This window comes from Mauremys reevesii, linkage group 27, assembly GCF_016161935.1.
Source record: "Mauremys reevesii isolate NIE-2019 linkage group 27, ASM1616193v1, whole genome shotgun sequence".
Classification (NCBI taxonomy): Eukaryota; Metazoa; Chordata; order Testudines; family Geoemydidae; genus Mauremys; species Mauremys reevesii.
Window position 1 is genome coordinate 2,131,319 of NC_052649.1, and position 18,594 is coordinate 2,149,912.

General features: G+C 56.9%; 1 protein-coding gene across 2 annotated transcripts in view; it reads left to right on the plus strand.

Moving 5' to 3' along the window:
- The first annotated feature begins 3,247 nt into the window (after positions 1-3,247).
- Positions 3,248-18,594, plus strand: part of SLC4A1 (solute carrier family 4 member 1 (Diego blood group)) — a 44,982-nt gene continuing 29,635 nt past the window's right edge. The window contains exons 1-3 of one of the 2 annotated variants that reach the window (XM_039516350.1): positions 3,248-3,393; positions 9,568-9,675; positions 12,863-12,959. In XM_039516350.1, coding sequence (XP_039372284.1) covers positions 9,658-9,675; positions 12,863-12,959 — 115 coding nt within the window. In that variant the 5' untranslated portion in view covers positions 3,248-3,393; positions 9,568-9,657. The remainder of the gene's footprint in view (positions 3,394-9,567; positions 9,676-12,862; positions 12,960-18,594) is intronic. The other variant, XM_039516349.1, reaches the window with a different exon arrangement.

The following is an 18,594-nucleotide window of genomic DNA, read 5'->3' on the forward strand; positions in this document are numbered from 1 at the left end:
GGGAGGGGCTGACCCTGTTTTACAGGTGGGGAAACTGAGGCACGGAAAAGAGGGATGTGATTTTCCCAAGGTGACACAGGGCACAGATGGGAATGGACCTGGGGATGACAGTGGACGAGAAGCTGGATATGAGTCAGCAGTGTCCCCTCGTTGCCAAGAAGGCCAATGGCATATTGGGCTGTATTAGTAGGAGCGTTGCCAGCAGATCGGGGGACGTGATTATTCCCCTCTATTCGGCACTGGTGAGACCACACCTGGAGTATTGCATCCAGTTTTGGTCCCCCCCACTACAAATTGGAGAGAGTCCAGCAGAGGGCAATGAAAATGATTAGGGGGCTGGGGCACATGACTTACGAGGAGAGGCTGAGGGAACTGGGGTTATTTAGTCTGCAGAAGAGAAGAGTGAGGGGGGATTTGATAGCAGCCTTCAACTACCTGAAGGGGGGTTCCAAAGAGGATGGAGGTCGGCTGTTCTCAGTGGTAGCAGATGACAGAACAAGGAGCAATGGTCTCAAGTTGCAGTGCGGGAGGTCTAGGTTGGATATTAAGAAACACTATTTCACTAGGAGGGTGGTGAAGCACTGGAATGGGTTCCCTAGGGGGGTGGTGGAATCTCCATCCCTAGAGGTTTTAAGGTCAGGCTTGACAAAGCCCTGGCTGGGATGATTTAGTTGGGGTTGGTCCTGCTTTGAGCAGGGGGTTGGACTAGATACCTCCTGAGGTCTCTTCCAGCCCTGAGATTCTGTGATTCTATGAGTGGAGTACTAGGCCAGCGCCCTGTTGGGGCCACCATGCTGCCTCTCTCACCCTAGGCATGATCCATAGTCAGATGCCCAAGCATGGACCACACACCAGCCCCAGGCATGTCACAGATCTGGAATAGACACCCAGGGAGGCTAATAGCCTGGAATCAACAGAAAAGGCAACTTGATCCCTCTGAGAAGCATCCCAAGGTTCCCTAGTCAGTCAATGGCAGAGCTGGAGAAGCCTCTTCCTCTGCCTATAATGCCATGTCCCCTGGCCACGGTGGCATGGAGAGAACCTAGTGGTTGGCGTTACTGGCGAGGAGGGCTGGGTGGGGTTTGTATCACTCGGCTATTGCTGCGAGAAGGGCCGAAAAGGCAGGCGCTGGGAATGAGCGCTACGGCGCATTGATGCTTTGGCCATTTGGGGTCCACAAGGTCTCTGCTGAGATGCCAGTTGGAGGGATGCAGCTGAGCATTCTGGGTAGTTCTGGGCAGCCCACACCGGCCGTGCAGCTGAGCATGCTGGGTACGTGCGGGCAGCCCACCCCGGCTGTGCAGTGGAGCATGCTGGGTACGTGCGGGTAGCCCACACTGGCTGTGCAGCGGAGCATGCTGGGTACGTGCGGGCAGCCCACACCGGCCGTGCAGCTGAGCATGCTGGGTACGTGCGGGCAGCCCACCCCGGCTGTGCAGTGGAGCATGCTGGGTACGTGCGGGTAGCCCACACCGGCTGTGCAGCGGAGCATGCTGGGTACATGCGGGCAGCCCACACCGGTTGTGCAGTGGAGCATGCTGGGTACATGCGGGCAGCCCACACCGGCTGTGCAGCGGAGCATTCTGGGTACGTGCGGGCAGCCCACCCCGGCTGTGCAGTGGAGCATGCTGGGTACATGTGGGCAGCCCACCCCGGCTGTGCAGTGGAGCATGCTGGGTACATGTGGGCAGCCCACCCCGGCTGTGCAGCTGAGCGTTCTGGGTACGTGCGGGCAGCCCACACCGGCTGTGCAGTGGAGCATTCTGGGTACGTGTGGGCAGTCCACACCGGCTGTGCAGTGGAGCGTTCTGGGTACATCAGATTGTAATGCCCCTGCCATGCTGCTGCATGGTCTCAGCAATGCCCAGCGCTCTCTGCAGCAAGAAGGGCTGCGGACTGTGGCGAGGAACCCTGGATTTTGCAGCGGGCTGGACATTCTGTGCAGGTTTCTGCTGAACTGAACATGCAAATAAAGGATGGGATCAGCAGCCTGATCTCTTGTTATTCATTTTCAGATTAAATACAGTTCCTGTTGCTCTTCCCCGACACTGTGAGCATGCCACAGATTTTGTAGTTCAGCACCCATAACTGCACTGTGGGGAGAGCTGGCAGCTCGGCCATCTCTACACGGGTTGCTCTCGAGTTTCTCACAACCACAAGGGCTGGAAAGGTGATTCAGGAAGAAGAAATGAAAGCTCACAGCCTACACCTGCAGTGTAGGGTGGCTCCCATGGCAGATTCCAGGTTGCAAAATCAGAGATGACACAAGGCTCTGGTTCTAGATCCATCCGGGTAGAACACGCCGGCCATGATGATGGACATTCTCCAGGCACATCCTGGTAGATCACGCGCTCTGCGCTACCATACAGGCAGGTAAAACACATCTAGAACGCTTGGCCGGTGTGTCCTACCTGGATGCGGCTGGGCCATTCAGCAGCATGACAGGTGAGCTCTACCAGGATGTGCTATTTGGCAATACATTGGGTACATTCTGCCTTGACATACCTAGAACCTGTGGCTGCAGAGCCGGTACATCCAGGTAGAACAACCCTGTTGTGCCAGTGAATGTTTCAAATGCATCCATGGAGAATGTGCCTGGAACCTGCCCTCAAAGCCCAGTGAAGTCAATGAGAGTGTTTCCTTCGATGTTAACAGGCCAGGCCCTGAGTGGGCTACTGAGCACTGCACATCCAAACACCGGGTGTAATGCCAAGCGCACTGGGCGCATGCTATGCCACTGGGCTACTCATGGATCACCGTGGTATGGACAGGGCCAGTAAATACAGACACCTGTGCAGTGAAATCTGCAGGACCGGAGCCCTGGCTTCAAATGCCTCCCGTAACGTCAGCCGGGGAGATGCCTCACCAGAAGCAATTTTTTTTTTAAATCAACAAAATTCGAGACGGGTTCCACCCAGGGCTTTCCCCAAAGGGAATCCCCAGAATTTGGTAAACAAGATATTGCAAGGACATGAGCCAGGCCATCAACACGACCCACCAAAAAAAAAAAGTGCATTAAACCTAATTGAAAAAGTCAATGAAGTTAGTAGCGGGCGAGAGAGCTGGAGGCTCACGGCCGGGGGCTGGGCAAGGTGGCGGCCGTGGCCAGGAGGAGAAGGCTAGGTTCTGCAAGATGGTCTCTCCAGATAGCGCTGTTTACGGGCCCGCAGTGAGGGTGAATCTCTAAGGGGCAGGGGAGCGCGCCGGGCTGGTGGGTCAGAGAGATTAGGGAGGTGAGCATGACTCAGGAGTTTGAAGCGCCTCCAGCTAGATTGTGCGTCTCTTTACCATCTCCCTGGGCAGCAGGTGACCACAGCTGAGCCAGGGGCTCCAGGAGGAGAACCCAGCTGGTGGGCTTTGGAGGCGTCTCAGGATCCCACCGGGCACCGGTAGGTCAGTTCGCTCATTCGCTCGCCCTGGGGACGGAGCTGTTTGGGGAGCGTGGCTGAGTGGGTGGAGTCGGGGGGGGGAAGAGGGCGGAGAGGGGTGTTGGTGTCTTCACCTGGGGGAGCTTAGGGGGGAGAAGGGCCAGGAGGGCAGCTCACTGGTATCTCCGGAGGGAGCTGGGCTGGCAGAGGTTTCTTTGGGGGGTTGAGATCGGCTAAGGAGATGATCTGCTCAGAGGTCGGAAAGTCTGTGTGGCGCCTTCACCCCGGGAATGCTGTGGGGTTTGGAGGCTGCTTAGAAGTCCTTGGCCGTAGATTCACAGCACCAATTACCAGCCTGGCTAGTGTTAGCCCCTAATCCGAGTCAGAGGCCAAGCGGGGCCATTCCCCCCTCTCAGATCCTTCCCCCATATTTCCTGTTGGATACGGGGTTCCCCGCTGGTGCGTCTTTCAGGCAGCTGCCCTTCAGTGACGGTGCTGGCTGTGACTCCAGTGACCAGATGTCCCGATTTTATAGGGACTGTCCCAATTATACTGGGAGCTTTTTCTTATATGGGCGACTATTACTCCCCACCCCAGTCCCGATTTTTCACACGTGCTAGCTGGTCACCCCAGCCGTGACTTTATGAACATGGGGGCTGTGCCTGGGTCACTGAGACCCGAGTCTGCCCCTTGGTGTGTAAAGAAATTGGGGGGCTGGTCCCAGAGCCCTGCCAAGAGCTCAGGCCAGCAGGGGAGGGAGGGGAACCACAGAAGCGGAATTGGCTGGTCAGCCTGCCTGGGCCTGGAGTCCCTGATGCCCTTCCCGGGGCTGACGGAGGGTCCTGCTGGAGTTGCGGGGCCGGGGCTGGGGTTCAGCAGGAGAACGGGGGAAGTTGAGCATTCCCAGTGGCCTGCTGTTGCCTTCATCCCAAACCAGCCAACTGCTGAGCTCCTGCGGCCCGGCCTTCCCCCTGGGGCTTGGGGGTCGGAGGGGCTGGTTGGCTGACACACCTCGTGGCTCTGGCTTCGAAGCCCAGAGCTGGGGGGAAGCTGCGAATCACCCCAGCTCGGCTTAGCTTGCATGGAGACCCGGTTCTCTGGCAGCCGCCCCAGCCCCGTGCCAGGGCTTGGCGGGAGGGGGAAGCCACCTTGGTGCGTTTTCTCCATGAGGATGTTGATTGTTCAATGGCTGTTGCTTGTGAAGTGCCCAGAAGGGCACAGGCTGAGAGGCAGGAGCCATCGCAGGGCTCTATACTGTGACACTGGGGGTATAGAATCTATACTGTGGGTCACAGGGATCTATGCAGTGGCACTGGAGGTATAGATTCTATACCGTGGGTCACAGGGCTCTATACTGTGGCACTGGGGGTATAGATTCTATACTGTGGGTCACAGGGCTCTATATGGTGGCACTGGGGGTATAGATTCTATACTGTGGTCACAGGGCTCTATGCTGTGGCACTGGGGGTATAGATTCTATACCGTGGGTCACAGGGCTCTATATGGTGGCACTGGGGGTATAGCTTCTATACTGTGGGTCACAGGGCTCTATGCTGTGGCACTGGGGGTATAGCTTCTATACCGTGGGTCACAGGGCTCTATATGGTGGCACTGGGGGTATAGCTTCTATACTGTGGTCACAGGGCTCTATGCTGTGGCACTGGGGGTATAGATTCTATACTGTGGTCACAGGGCTCTATGCTGTGGCACTGGGGGTATAGATTCTATACCGTGGGTCACAGGGCTCTATATGGTGGCACTGGGGGTATAGCTTCTATACTGTGGTCACAGGGCTCCATGCTGTGGCACTGGGGGTATAGATTCTATACCGTGGGTCACAGGGCTCTATATGGTGGCACTGGGGGTATAGCTTCTATACTGTGGTCACAGGGCTCTATGCTGTGGCACTGGGGGTATAGATTCTATACCGTGGGTCACAGGGCTCTATACTGTGGCACTGGGGGTATAGATTCTATACTGTGGGTCACAGGGCTCTATGCTGTGGCACTGGGGATATAGATTCTATACTGTGGGTCACAGGGCTCTATGCTGTGGCACTGGGGGTATAGATTCTATACCGTGGGTCACAGGGCTCTATGCTGTGGCACTGGGGGTATAGATTCTATACCGTGGGTCACAGGGCTCTATATGGTGGCACTGGGGGTATAGATTCTATACCGTGGGTCACAGGGCTCTATACTGTGGCACTGGGGGTATAGATTCTATACTGTGGGTCACAGGGCTCTATGCTGTGGCACTGGGGGTATAGATTCTATACCGTGGGTCACAGGGCTCTATACTGTGGCACTGGGGGTATAGATTCTATACTGTGGGTCACAGGGCTCTATGCTGTGGCACTGGGGGTATAGATTCTATACCGTGGGTCACAGGGCTCTATACTGTGGCACTGGGGGTATAGCTTCTATACTGTGGTCACAGGGCTCTATGCTGTGGCACTGGGGGTATAGATTCTATACTGTGGGTCACAGGGCTCTATACTGCAGCAGGGGGGGTCTCAGTGCCATATTGGGGCCAGAGGCAGGGGGTACAGACTCTGTACTGTGGGTCACTGTTATACACTGTGGCATCAGTGTAATTTGCTGAGTCAAGGGATGTCAATCATTCCAGCACCTGAGCCCTGCTGAGGGGGAGAGATAGCCCCCCCCATCTCCCCCATTCCCTTCTCCCCCCCTCTTCTCCGCCCTTTCCTGCTGTCGGTTCGTTTTGTGCTGTTTCACCCATGACCCAATCAGGGCTCTGGCTGGGCACAGCTCATGCTGTGGTTTAACTGGCGTGTCTCCCGGGGACGGGGGGGGGGGGGCTGGCACGAAGCTGCCCCTCCTTTGGGGATTCCTGGAGCTGGGCTACTAACGGGCTAACGAGGACATTGCCAATAACTAGGGAAGGACCCAGGTACACACTGGGAAGGGGAGGGAGGGGAGTGGGGGTTGACTGCACAGATGGACTATCAGCATGGTGCAAAACACATCAGCCCCCCCCACCCCCCAAGTGCCTGGAACGTCTTTTATTCCAAAGCATTTTGCAAACCCACTGCTGAAATGCAGCCAGCTCTGGGGTGGGGCATGGAGCTGTTCTACTGTGCACAGCCAGGCCACGTGAGAGCTTCAGGGCAAAGACAGAAGGATCTGTGGGCGTCTAGCGTGTCACAGTCAGAAGTGGGGCAGTGGGCTCAAACCGCCCGCTCTCGCAAAAAGAAAACGTGTCAGGGCATCGTCAACGATCACCCCGGGCCAGATTTGATGCGGCATCTCCAGCCGCGCAGCACCCGCTAGCGCCCAGCACGGGCGCTGGCTCAGACGGCAAGGGGCCATCGGCTGGGTGGACTCCCTGCAAGCCCTGGGGATTTCTAAGCTTAGCCACAAAGCGCGGCCCAAGAGGATGCTGCCTCGCCCTGCCGGCCCTGCAGCGCTCATGAGCTGACAGGCTCCCTGGGTGTAGACCCTGTGTCACCGCGTGAGCTCACGCCATGCACTATGACCCAGGTCCTGTCTGCACACACGTGACAGATCCCCAGCGGCACATGGAGCTGCTGGGGTTACGGTTATCCCGGCAGGCAATACAGGCTGGACTTCAAATGCTTCCCTACGCCTTTCTCCCTCTAGCTCACCAGCCACCTACCAGGCTGGCCACGTCTTCAGTGATTTCCCCGGGATATTTATCCTGTGTTTCCCCTGTCGCCCCATCCCCTATGAGGTTGCAGTGATCTTGCATCATCCTGTGACAGGGACCCTCCAGTCTCCCCCCTACACTGATCCCATGGGCAACTCCTTCCTATTGGCTGGTAGCCAGAGCCGGCACGGGGAAGCCCAGTTATCTGACCCAGGCCATATACTGGGGGTTTCCCAGAGCCAGGCACCGCCATACAGGGAATCGACGGGCCCTTGCAGTGCCGGGGAGGGGCTCTGAAAATTCATCTCGGACACAGCCCAGTTCCACCCTCTGCTCCTGCGTCTCCGAGACAGGCGGGAGCAACTAACGCTTGGAACGGGTAACGCCAGCCTAGCTGGGGCCCAGACCCTTAGCGCCGGCCCGGCGGGCCGCTCCCAGGAGCTCTGCAAGTGGCCTGAGTACATCTGGCAAAGGATGGACCGAGGCCAAGGGCAAAAGGGGAGGCAAGATTCTGCCTTCAGGCAAGGGTGAGACAGTGGGTTGGTGTGTGATTGTGTCGCCTTCTAGTGGCTGACCCCCGCTACTGCGCCCGCCTGCTGCTTCCAGGACTCCGCTTTTCGCTCAGGCTGCGCCGTCCGTCTGGTGCTGGGTGGTCCCAGGTTTGAATCTCACTCATGAGCAGGGTGTGCCTGGCTGCAGCTTGTTGGCTGAACCAGGTGCGGCTGTGTTGAGAAACCGGCTTCAAAGACAGGCCAGGCAGCCAGTTTGCATGGGGCCAAAGCGGCGTTAGAAACCGACATTCACAAAATGTATCGATCAGCCAGGAAACAGGCGCACCCTATGTAGTGCGTAGAAACAGACCATCACTGTACGCTGTAGCCTTGGTGCTTGCTGGCTGGCTAAGACCTGCTGCAAACCAGTTTAGCCGGGATTACGATGTGCCGAGGACCCAAGGTTAGATCAGCATTTGGGATATGAACTCTCCCTGTTTTTTTGCGGGGGGAGGCGGGAGAGGCCTGTGGATGTGCTGCATCTGGGGTTGTTAGAGAAATGAGCTGGAGTCCTGATATTTGCTACTGGATCTGGCCCCATGCTCTGGCTCTCCTCCCCCTTCTATTACAGGCAGTTCTGGTAGGGAATGAGAGAGCTGGGTTTGAATCCCGACTCCCTTGTAGTTCAGGGTTTGCGGTTCCACAGGCTGGTTTGGGCAGGTCTTTAAGGCTTTCTCAACACACAGAGGTTGCAGCAGTTTAATTTAAACGCTTTTTAAAACTGGTGCACACCTGTGGGTTATTTTGGTTTAGCTTGAACCTGTTCCTGATCAGCTTAAACGAAATCAAATAAGCCTGGTTTAAACCAAAGTTGGAGCGTCCACACAGCCTTTGGGTTTCAAGCTTGGTTTCAAACCCCATTTTAAGTTAAACCAGTGCCACTCTGCATATAACCAAGCCCTCGTTGGCCCCTGGTCCGGAGGTCAGTGCAGACACGGCCTAAACCCATTGCCTGGGTGCACTCAATCCCCCTGCGGCCCAAGGTGGGTTCCTGCTGGGGAGCTGTGGGTTGGTATGCTGCTCTTACCTCTACTGGGAGCTCACTGAGTGACCCTGAGCAAACCACTGCGCCTCATTTCCCCTGTTATTCCCTTAAACATCAGCGTAGCAAACTCCTGGCATTTGGGAGCGGGGCTGTGTCACGGGAGGGAGTGACTCCTGCGTGCGACTCTGTGCTAAGGGGGAGGAGGGCATAGGGACATGACACCCCCAAATGTGCTAATCGCAAACCTCAAAATAAACAGTTTCCAGAAGCCCGGAAAGCTCAGATGGAAACACAAACACCATCTGCACGGGGGTGGCCGTCAGCGGGGCTGGACAGCTGGCACCAGGGATAGAGACGCTTCCTACGGCACACACCGCCAGCCCTGACAAAGGATTCAGAGCGTTAGTACACGAATCCTCTGAGGCTCCACCTGAGACCAGGGCCCGACGTGCCAGGCGCTGCACAGGCGGATTGAGAGACGGAGCTTAGTCTCAGATCCTCAAAAGTATTTCGGTGCCTAACTCCCATAGAAATCACTGGGAATTAGGCACCTCAATAGCTTTGAAGATCTGGGCCTGACATTCTCACGAGACCAGGCAGATAATGGATTATTACTGCACAGGTGGGGAATGGAGGCCCAGGGAGATGAAGGGCCGGATTTCCGCTGGGTGGGGTGCACAGCACTTTTGGAAAACATGGCCCTATGGGGTTTTGCCAGGCACGGACCCCCCACTCTCCTGAGTCCCAGCTCAGTGCCTGATCCACAATAGCGCCCCTCCTCCCAAAGCCAGCCAGGCACCTGCAGAACAGGCATGGATCCACGACTGTGCCTATGCTCTGGGATGCTGCAGAGAGGGCCAGGAGATCCCGGGGTAAGCCGTGTCTATGGGGAGCAGGGGCTGCCATAAACGATCCCTGCAATCCGGTATTCTGCAGGGGCAGCGGGGGGGTCCTGGCAGGAGCTACCACACCAGGCCTACCCCACGTTGTTCCTGCCTTTCCTGACATGCGTGTCTCCCCTTTGCCTTTTCAGAGATTGGGGCCGATCGGGTGATGCTGCCTCCGGGCTGATTGCTGGGACAGAGCAAGGGACGCCGGGAGAGGGACAATAAGCAAAAAAGCCATGGAGGATCCAGGCCAGGTAGTGGAAACTCAGAGCCAGATTAGGTCACGGCCCCAGTCAGTCCAACCTGCCCCGCTGCTCCCTGCCTTCCTCAGGGCAAACCCTGCAGAGACCCTGCTTCACACCCTGCTACCATCTCCCATGGGGAATCCCTGAGCAGACACCCTGCTTCACACTGTGCTACCATCCCGCACGGGGAATCCCTGAACGGACACCCTGCTTCACACCGTGCTACCATCCCCCACGGGGAATCCCTGCACGGACACCCTGCTTCACACCCTGCTACCATCCCCCACGGGGAATCCCTGCACGGACACCCTGCTTCACACCGTGCTACCATCCCCCACGGGGAATCCCTGCACGGACACCCTGCTTCACACCGTGCTACCATCCCCCACGGGGAATCCCTGCACGGACACCCTGCTTGACACCCTGCTACCATCCCGCATGGGGAATCCCTGCACGGACACCCTGCTTCACACCGTGCTACCATCCCCCGCGGGGAATTCCTGCACGGACACCCTGCTTCACACCCTGCTACCATCCCCCACGGGGAATCCCTGCACGGACACCCTGCTTCACACCATGCTACCATCCCCCACAGGGAATCCCTGCGCGGACACCCTGCTTCGCACCGTGCTACCATCCCCCATGGGGAATCCCTGCACGGACACCCTGCTTCGCACCGCGCTACCATCCCCCACAGGGAATCCCTGCGCGGACACCCTGCTTCGCACCATGCTACCATCCCCCATGGGGAATCCCTGCACCGACACCCTGCTTCACACCCTGCTATCATCCCCTGTGGGGAATCCATGCACGGACACCCTGCTTCACATGCTGCTACCATCCCCCATGGGGAATCCCTGCACGGACACCCTGCTTCACACCCTGCTACCATCCCGCACGGGGAATCCCTGCACGGACACCCTGCTTCACACCCTGCTACCATCCCCCACGGGGAATCCCTGCACGGACACCCTGCTTCACACCCTGCTACCATCCCCCACGGGGAATCCCTGCACGGACACCCTGCTTCACACCCTGCTACCATCCCCCGTGGGGAATCCCTGCACGGACACCCTGCTTCACACCGTGCTACCATCCCCCACGGGGAATCCCTGCACGGACACCCTGCTTCACACTGTGCTACCATCCCCCGTGGGGAATCCCTGCACGGACACCCTGCTTCACACCGCGCTACCATCCCCCGTGGGGAATCCCTGCATGGACACCCTGCTTCACACCCTGCTACCATCCCCCCCGGGGAATCCCTGCACGGACACCCTGCTTCACACCCTGCTACCATCCCCCACGGGGAATCCCTGCACGGACACCCTGCTTCACACCCTGCTACCATCCCCCACGGGGAATCCCTGCACGGACACCCTGCTTCACACCGTGCTACCATCCCCCGTGGGGAATCCCTGCGCGGACACCCTGCTTCACACCGTGCTACCATCCCCCGCGGGGAATCCCTGCACGGACACCCTGCTTCACACCCTGCTACCATCCCCCGTGGGGAATCCCTGCACGGACACCCTGCTTCACACCCTGCTACCATCCCCCATGGGGAATCCCTGCACCGACACCCTGCTTCACACCCTGCTACCATCCCCCGCGGGGAATCTCTGCACAGACACCCTGCTTCACACCGTGCTACCATCCCCTGTGGGGAATCCCTGCACGGACACCCTGCTTCACACCGTGCTACCATCCCCCACGGGCAATCCCTGCACGGACACCCTGCTTCACACCCTGCTACCATCCCCCACGGGGAATCCCTGCACGGACACCCTGCTTCACACCCTGCTACCATCCCCCGTGGTGAATCCCTGCACCGACACCCTGCTTCACACCCTGCTACCATCCCCCGCGGGGAATCCCTGCACGGACACCCTGCTTCACACCGTGCTACCATCCCCCACGGGGAATCCCTGCACGGACACCCTGCTTCACACTGTGCTACCATCCCCCGTGGGGAATCCCTGCACGGACACCCTGCTTCACACCGCGCTACCATCCCCCGTGGGGAATCCCTGCATGGACACCCTGCTTCACACCCTGCTACCATCCCCCACGGGGAATCCCTGCACGAACACCCTGCTTCACACCCTGCTACCATCCCCCACGGGGAATCCCTGCACGGACACCCTGCTTCACACCCTGCTACCATCCCCCACGGGGAATCCCTGCACGGACACCCTGCTTCACACCGTGCTACCATCCCCCATGGGGAATCCCTGCACGGACACCCTGCTTCACACCGTGCTACCATCCCCCGTGGGGAATCCCTGCACGGACACCCTGCTTCACACCGTGCTACCATCCCCCGTGGGGAATCCCTGCACGGACACCCTGCTTCACACCATGCTACCATCCCCCATGGGGAATCCCTGCACCGACACCCTGCTTCACACCCTGCTACCATCCCCCGCGGGGAATCTCTGCACAGACACCCTGCTTCACACCGTGCTACCATCCCCTGTGGGGAATCCCTGCACGGACACCCTGCTTCACACCGTGCTACCATCCCCCACGGGGAATCCCTGCACGGACACCCTGCTTCACACCCTGCTACCATCCCCACGGGAATCCTGCACGGACACCCTGCTTCACCCTGCTACCATCCCCGCGGGACTCCCTGCTCGGACACCCTGCTTCACACCGTGCTACCATCCCCCGTGGGGAATCCCTGCACGGACACCCTGCTTCACACCCTGCTACCATCCCCCACGGGGAATCCCTGCACGGACACCCTGCTTCACACCGTGCTACCATCCCCCATGGGGAATCCCTGCACGGACACCCTGCTTCACACCCTGCTACCATCCCCCACGGGGAATCCCTGCACGGACACCCTGCTTCACACCCTGCTACCATCCCCCACGGGGAATCCCTGAACGGACACCCTGCTTCACACTGTGCTACCATCCCCCATGGGGAATCCCTGCACAGACACCCTGCTTCACACCCTGCTACCATCCCCCGTGGGGAATCCCTGCACGGACACCCTGCTTCACACCGTGCTACCATCCCCTGTGGGGAATCACATCAGAGCATCCCTCTGTAGCCCAGAATAGATCTGGCACCGGTCCCACACTGTGTCTCGGAGCTGGTGCCCAGGGCTGCAGCCGCCCAGGCTGTGCTGCCCAACACGGGCTCGGCTAGTGACCATGAAGCGCGTTCTCCTTCCTCCCCTTAGGAGGATTATGAAGCTGAGATGAGGCGCAGGCTGGATGAAGAGGGCTACAGGGACCCCGAGCTGAAGCAATCAGAGATGTCACTCGATGAACAAGGCAGTGAGTAACCCGAAGACTCACAGTTCATTAAGGGTTAACGGAGGGTTAGGGTTCCCTTGCGATGGGACATTCTCAGCATCACTGACAGCTGTTTGTAGCAATGCAGCTTGAGGTGATGACGTAAGGGAGGGTCGCCAGGGCACATGCTTCAGGGCGACCCCGGGGTGAGATCAGGAAGGAATTCCCAGCCCTCCCATGTCACCCCATTAGCTCAGTGAACTGTGAAAGGTTCTGATGCCCTCATGGCCACTGCTGGACCTGGGGTGCCCAGCTCGACGGGCCAGCTGTGCTAGGAATATCCTGCACTGCCGGGGGCCGTGTCCAGCAGGGGTGGTGAACTCCGGGACACCAGTGAGCTAGGTGCGTTGTGGAGGGCACCAACGCATCGGGCCCTGGCTACCGCTGGAGATGGGATCTCAAGCTAGAGTGAGCAATGGTTCAATCAAGTATCTGGGAAATCTTACATTCCTTGGGACTGTGTCTGTTATGGTGGCGTGGGCGCCGGTATCTCAGGGTACAGGGTTATGATATGCTGTATATATATCAGAGTAGAGGGCTCTGCATAGTGCATCAGCAGCATATATACCTCAGGGTATAAGGTTTATGACATGCTGTATACTCAGGGCAGGTCTACACTAAGGGCGGGGGTCGAACTAGGGTACGCAAGTTCAGCTACGTGAATAGCATAGCTGAACTCGAAGTACCCTAGTTCGAACTACTTACCCGTCCAGACGCCGCGGGATCGAAGTCCGCGGCTCCAAGGTCGACTCCGCCACCGCCGTTTGCAGTGCTGGAGTACCGGAGTCGACCGGAGCGCGCGGGGAGTTCGAACGATCGCGTCCAGATTAGACGCGATAGTTCGAACTCCGAGAAGTCGAACTCACCGCGTCGACCCGGCAGGTAAGTGTAGACTAGCCCTCAGTGTATATGGCTCTGGTTCTGAGGTTGTGTGTATTGTTTGAGAAGACACTGTACACAGAGCGAGCATAACAGAAGCACAAAACGTGAGGCTGGAGAGGCCCTTGAGAAGTCGTCCAGTGCAGGCCCCTGAGCTGAGGATGGGCCATGTAAACCCAGACCATTCCCGGCACGGGTTTGTTCTTAAAAACCGGCTCCAGTGACGGGGATTCCAACAATCTCTCTTGGAAGCCTGTTCCAGAGCTCAGCTACCCTGACCGTGAGAGCGTTTTCCCTTATATCTAACTGAAACCTCCCTCGATGCAGATTAAGCCCATTCCTTCTTGTCCTACCTTCAGTGGATGTGGAGAACAATTGATCTGGTCCTCTCGATAGCCTGCAAATATGTTGTCAGGTTCCCCCCCGCGATCTTCTTTTCTCAAGACGAAACATGCCCAGTTTTTTACCCTTTCCTCAGAGATCAGATTTCCTAAATCTTTTATCATTTTCGTGTGTATACACAGGGCTGGTGGTTCTCTTTCTCCTCCCTTTGCCTGTCCACCACCCAGCCTCCCTGCCTTGCGGTTTCCTATCCCTGCAGTCTCAAGTGGTCCCCCCCTGCTCTCCCTGTCTGGCATAGTCCCCGATATAGAGATGTTGCAGAAAAAAGTGTTACATTCACAAGGAATGTTGCACAAATCCACAAAGAAGAATTTGGCCAGCTCTACCTGTGCAATCGATGTATTAATCGATGTGGATAATAACTCCGTTGTAGGGACCATATAGATGGGCGTAAAGAGCGGGAGGGTTAGAAATAGCCAAGGCAGAGCTGAATTGGTGGACAGAGTGCAGGGGAGGCGATCGCCGGGGCGTGATTAATGCAGTCAGTCAGGAGATTGTTACTACATCTGGGTGAGTGTGTACAAACAGAGAGGGAGAGGAAGGCAGGATAGTCTAGTGGACAGAGCATAGATTAGGGCTCAGGAGACTTTCCCAGCCTGGTCACAGACTTCCTGTAAACTGGGAGGATGGAATCCAGCGGGGATGCTCAGATCCTGGGCTGAGGAGGGTCCTCCGCGTCCCTAGAGAGAGGTGTATATTCGGATTTGTAACGACTAGTTGCTTGGCATGGGAAAGCCGTAATTCCCAGCTGTTATGTCAACAACACGCTCCGTTTGCAGCTCTGACGTTATTCCTGGGGTCAATGGCTTTCACTCTGCAGAGCTGCCAGGCTCCTTCCTTGCAGCCTAGGAACTCGGCAGTTGAATTGCTCCGGGAGCGGCAACAAGCTCTGTGCTAGGCAGGTCCTGGGACGTACCCTTTGGGCAGAAGTGATGCTGCAAGCAAATCCAGCTGCTTGTTCTGCCTCTTAGCTGCGTAGCTTCGCCTCCCTGTGCTGACACTGAGTCAGATCTCCCAGGATAAGTCGAGCCAGGCTGGCTCAGTACTTGGATGGGAGACCTGCAGGAAGTGGCTTGATGAGTCCAGTAGGCAGTGCTGGAGCCAATATCCAAGCGTGATGTCAGCGTGTGCTGGAGGGACCATCTTTTATATGAGACATAAAACTGGACTCCTGCCCCTTTGTGCTCATTAATGATCCCCTGGCACCTTCCTTAAGGCGTATTCTGCACACTAGCCTGGGCGATTACATTTACTCACCATTTCCTGCAGCTGTTTGTTGTTGGATACAGGGCTCGTCATCACTTCTGGTCCTCGACTGTTGCACAGAGCTAATCAGCGGCTGTGTTCCGCCCCAGAGGTGGCTGCACTCTTATGGTGGGTGGAAAGATGCCTAGGAATGTCACAAGGTTTATAATTAATTAACAGCTGTAAAGCACTTTGTGGTCGTTCAATGAAAGGCCAAGGGCACAGTGTTACGTACGAGTGGCCAGACTGGGTCAGACAATGTATCCAGTATCCTGCCTCTGACAATGGCCAGCGCCAGATGCTTCAGAAGGAATGAACAGAACAGGGCAATTTCGAGTGATCCATCCCCTGTCGACCAGCCCCAGCTTCTGAGAGTTGGAGGCTTAGGGACACTTGGAGCATGGGTTGCATCCCTGACTGTCTTGGCTAAGAGCCATTGAGGGGCCTAGCCTCTATGAGCTTATCTAGTTCTTTTTTGAAACCTGTTATACTTTTGGCCTTCACAACATCCCCTGGCGAGGAGTTCCACAGGTTGACGGTGCGTTGTGCGAAGGACTCGCTTAATGTTTGTTTTAATCCTGCTGCCTGTGAATTTCATTGTTCTTGTGGTGGGTGAAGGGGTAAATAACACTTCCCTGGTCACTATCTCCACACCAGTCACGATTTTATAGCCCTCTATCATATCCCCCTCCCTTCACAGGCACCGACTTGCTTCTTTCCGGGTGGGTGCTCCACCCCCTTCTGCCCCGCCCCCACTTTAACCCTTCCCCCAAAGCCCCACCTTTTCTCCGCCTCTTCCCGCCCCCCCAGCACCTCCCACCCACCACCAAACAGCTGATCGGCAGCTGGCTGGTGGGTGCTGAGCACCTACAATTTTCTTTTTTTGGAGCAGCCCCGGAGTTGGCGCCTATGCCCCCCCCCACCCCAGTCATCTCTTTTCTAAGCCGAACAGTCCCACTCTTTTTAGTCTCTGCCCCTTTTCCAATTCTAATTCTAGAGTAACGAAATCGCCAGCACTTCCTTCTTAGGCCTGTAATGAGCCCGCAGTGAACAAAACCCTGGGGCACATTAAGTCCTATTTAATGGATGCTACAGTTCAATTGCTCCGTCCAGGCCATTTCTAAATTAACGCCCTGCCCCGTCTTCAGTTCAAACAGCTGGAATCATCGCTCACAGGCCTCTTTGGCCGTTAAATATCGGTGACGACGCGCTGGCACCGGCGGCTGCTGGGCGCCGTCCTTGTTTCCTCACGCAGACAGTATTTATGAGCTTTCGAATGTGCTCCCGTCTCGGGAGGACAATAATTCAGCTGGCCACAAGAATGGAGACCTAACGGGCCGGGGCTTCAGTCTGAGCTCTGCTGGCCCGGTGAGAACGTGGGGCCTGAATGATTCCCACCTCTCCCACTACTTTCTCCGGCTCGCTCCTGGGTGCCAGGCAAAGGCTGGGGCAGGTCGCGGAGGCAGCCAGGAGTTTTTGTAGTTTCACTGCCAAGCACCCCCTCCTCCACAAATACACTCAAACGCAGGGCCCAGCAAGCTTTGCCTAGACGGTGAAACCGGCCCCACCGGTTAAATCTCCACAGTGCCATCTGTTGGGGGCTCGCCGCAGCAGCTCTGTTCATCCCTAGTACGATTCTTCACCGGCATTGCGGTAGCCCAGGGGTTGGCAACCTTTCAGAGCGGGGTGCCGGGTCTTCATTTATTCACTCTGATTTAAGCTTTTGTGTGCCGGTGATACATGTTAATGTTTTTAGAAGGTCTCTTTCTATAAGTCCATAATATAGAACTAAACGATTGTTGTATGTAAAGTAAATAGGGTTTTTAAACTGTTTGAGAAGCGTCATTTAAAATTAAATGACAATGCAGAGCCCCCCCCAGACCGGTGGCCAGGACCCGGGCAGCGTGAGTGCCACTGAAAATGAGTTTGCATGGCGCCTTTGGCACACATGCCATAGGTCGCCTACCCCTGTGGTAGGATCTAGTGGCCCCAGCCAGCGTCAGGGCCCCATTGTGCTAGGCACAGTACATACACGGAGTAAGAGTCAGAATTTATCGTCTGTGGACAAGAGAAAGGGTGGGAAGGGACACCGAGGCGCAGCAAGGGGAAGTGAACTGTTCAGGGTCAGGCATAATTAACCTTCAAAGCTCTCCTGACAGAGGCAGCTTGTCATTCTGCAGGCTGAGGCGGAGAGGTGAAGTGATTTGCCCAAGGGCACAGAGCAAGTCAGTGGCAGAGATGAGCTTAGCCCGGCGAGGAGCTTTTGGTTGCCAGCTCCGTGCTCAGATCACTAGACCACATTCGCAGGTGCTTGCAGCTGTCCCTGTTGATAAGTTTCCCAGCCTGAAGCAGTCACTCAGCCATGGGCAAAGGGCTCCAGAGAAGAGGGACAGGGCCTGGCATTTTATAAGTAGGACATCTGCCATCAGTGCCGACACACCAGGGCTCTCCAGAGCTAAAACCATGAGCTGCTACAGCTGTGACCGACGCAAGCCCTGTGCAGACGACACAGAGCGGGACCTGCAACCCAACCTCACCAGTGGGTTACACAAGCAGGGACACTGTCTGAATCCCAGACCATGAAACAAAAGGGAGCCAGATATCAAAGCCCTTGGTTAAAGTCCAGGCTGGTCCTGGAATCAGATCCTGCACTGATGGGAGGCATCTCCTCCGACTCCCTCCACAGCAGCTGGGGGTGCACCAAGACGGCCTCGAAAGCTCCCTTGCGTGTGTGGTTGTGTGCGCAAGATGCCTGAATGGGTGTAGAATTGTGGATGGGACAGGTGTGTGGGGCACACACCTTTGATTTGATTGCCCCAGACTTGTGGGGAAGTGACTGATCCTGATCCACATCCAGACTTTGTGACTGCCCCGCTATCACCCTCTCTAATGGAGCCAAAACCCGGGTTCGAACCTCCCGCTTGCTCTGGGGAAGTTCGGCTCTGGAGCCGAACTCTGCGCTCTGGATTCAGCTCTCATAAAGCACACATGGGCTTTGGCTGAGGCCAAACAGGGGGTCTCCCAAACCCACTCGTATCTTCCCAGAGCGGCAGAGGCTCGGGGGCCTGAAAATGGTGAGGCACCCGTATGG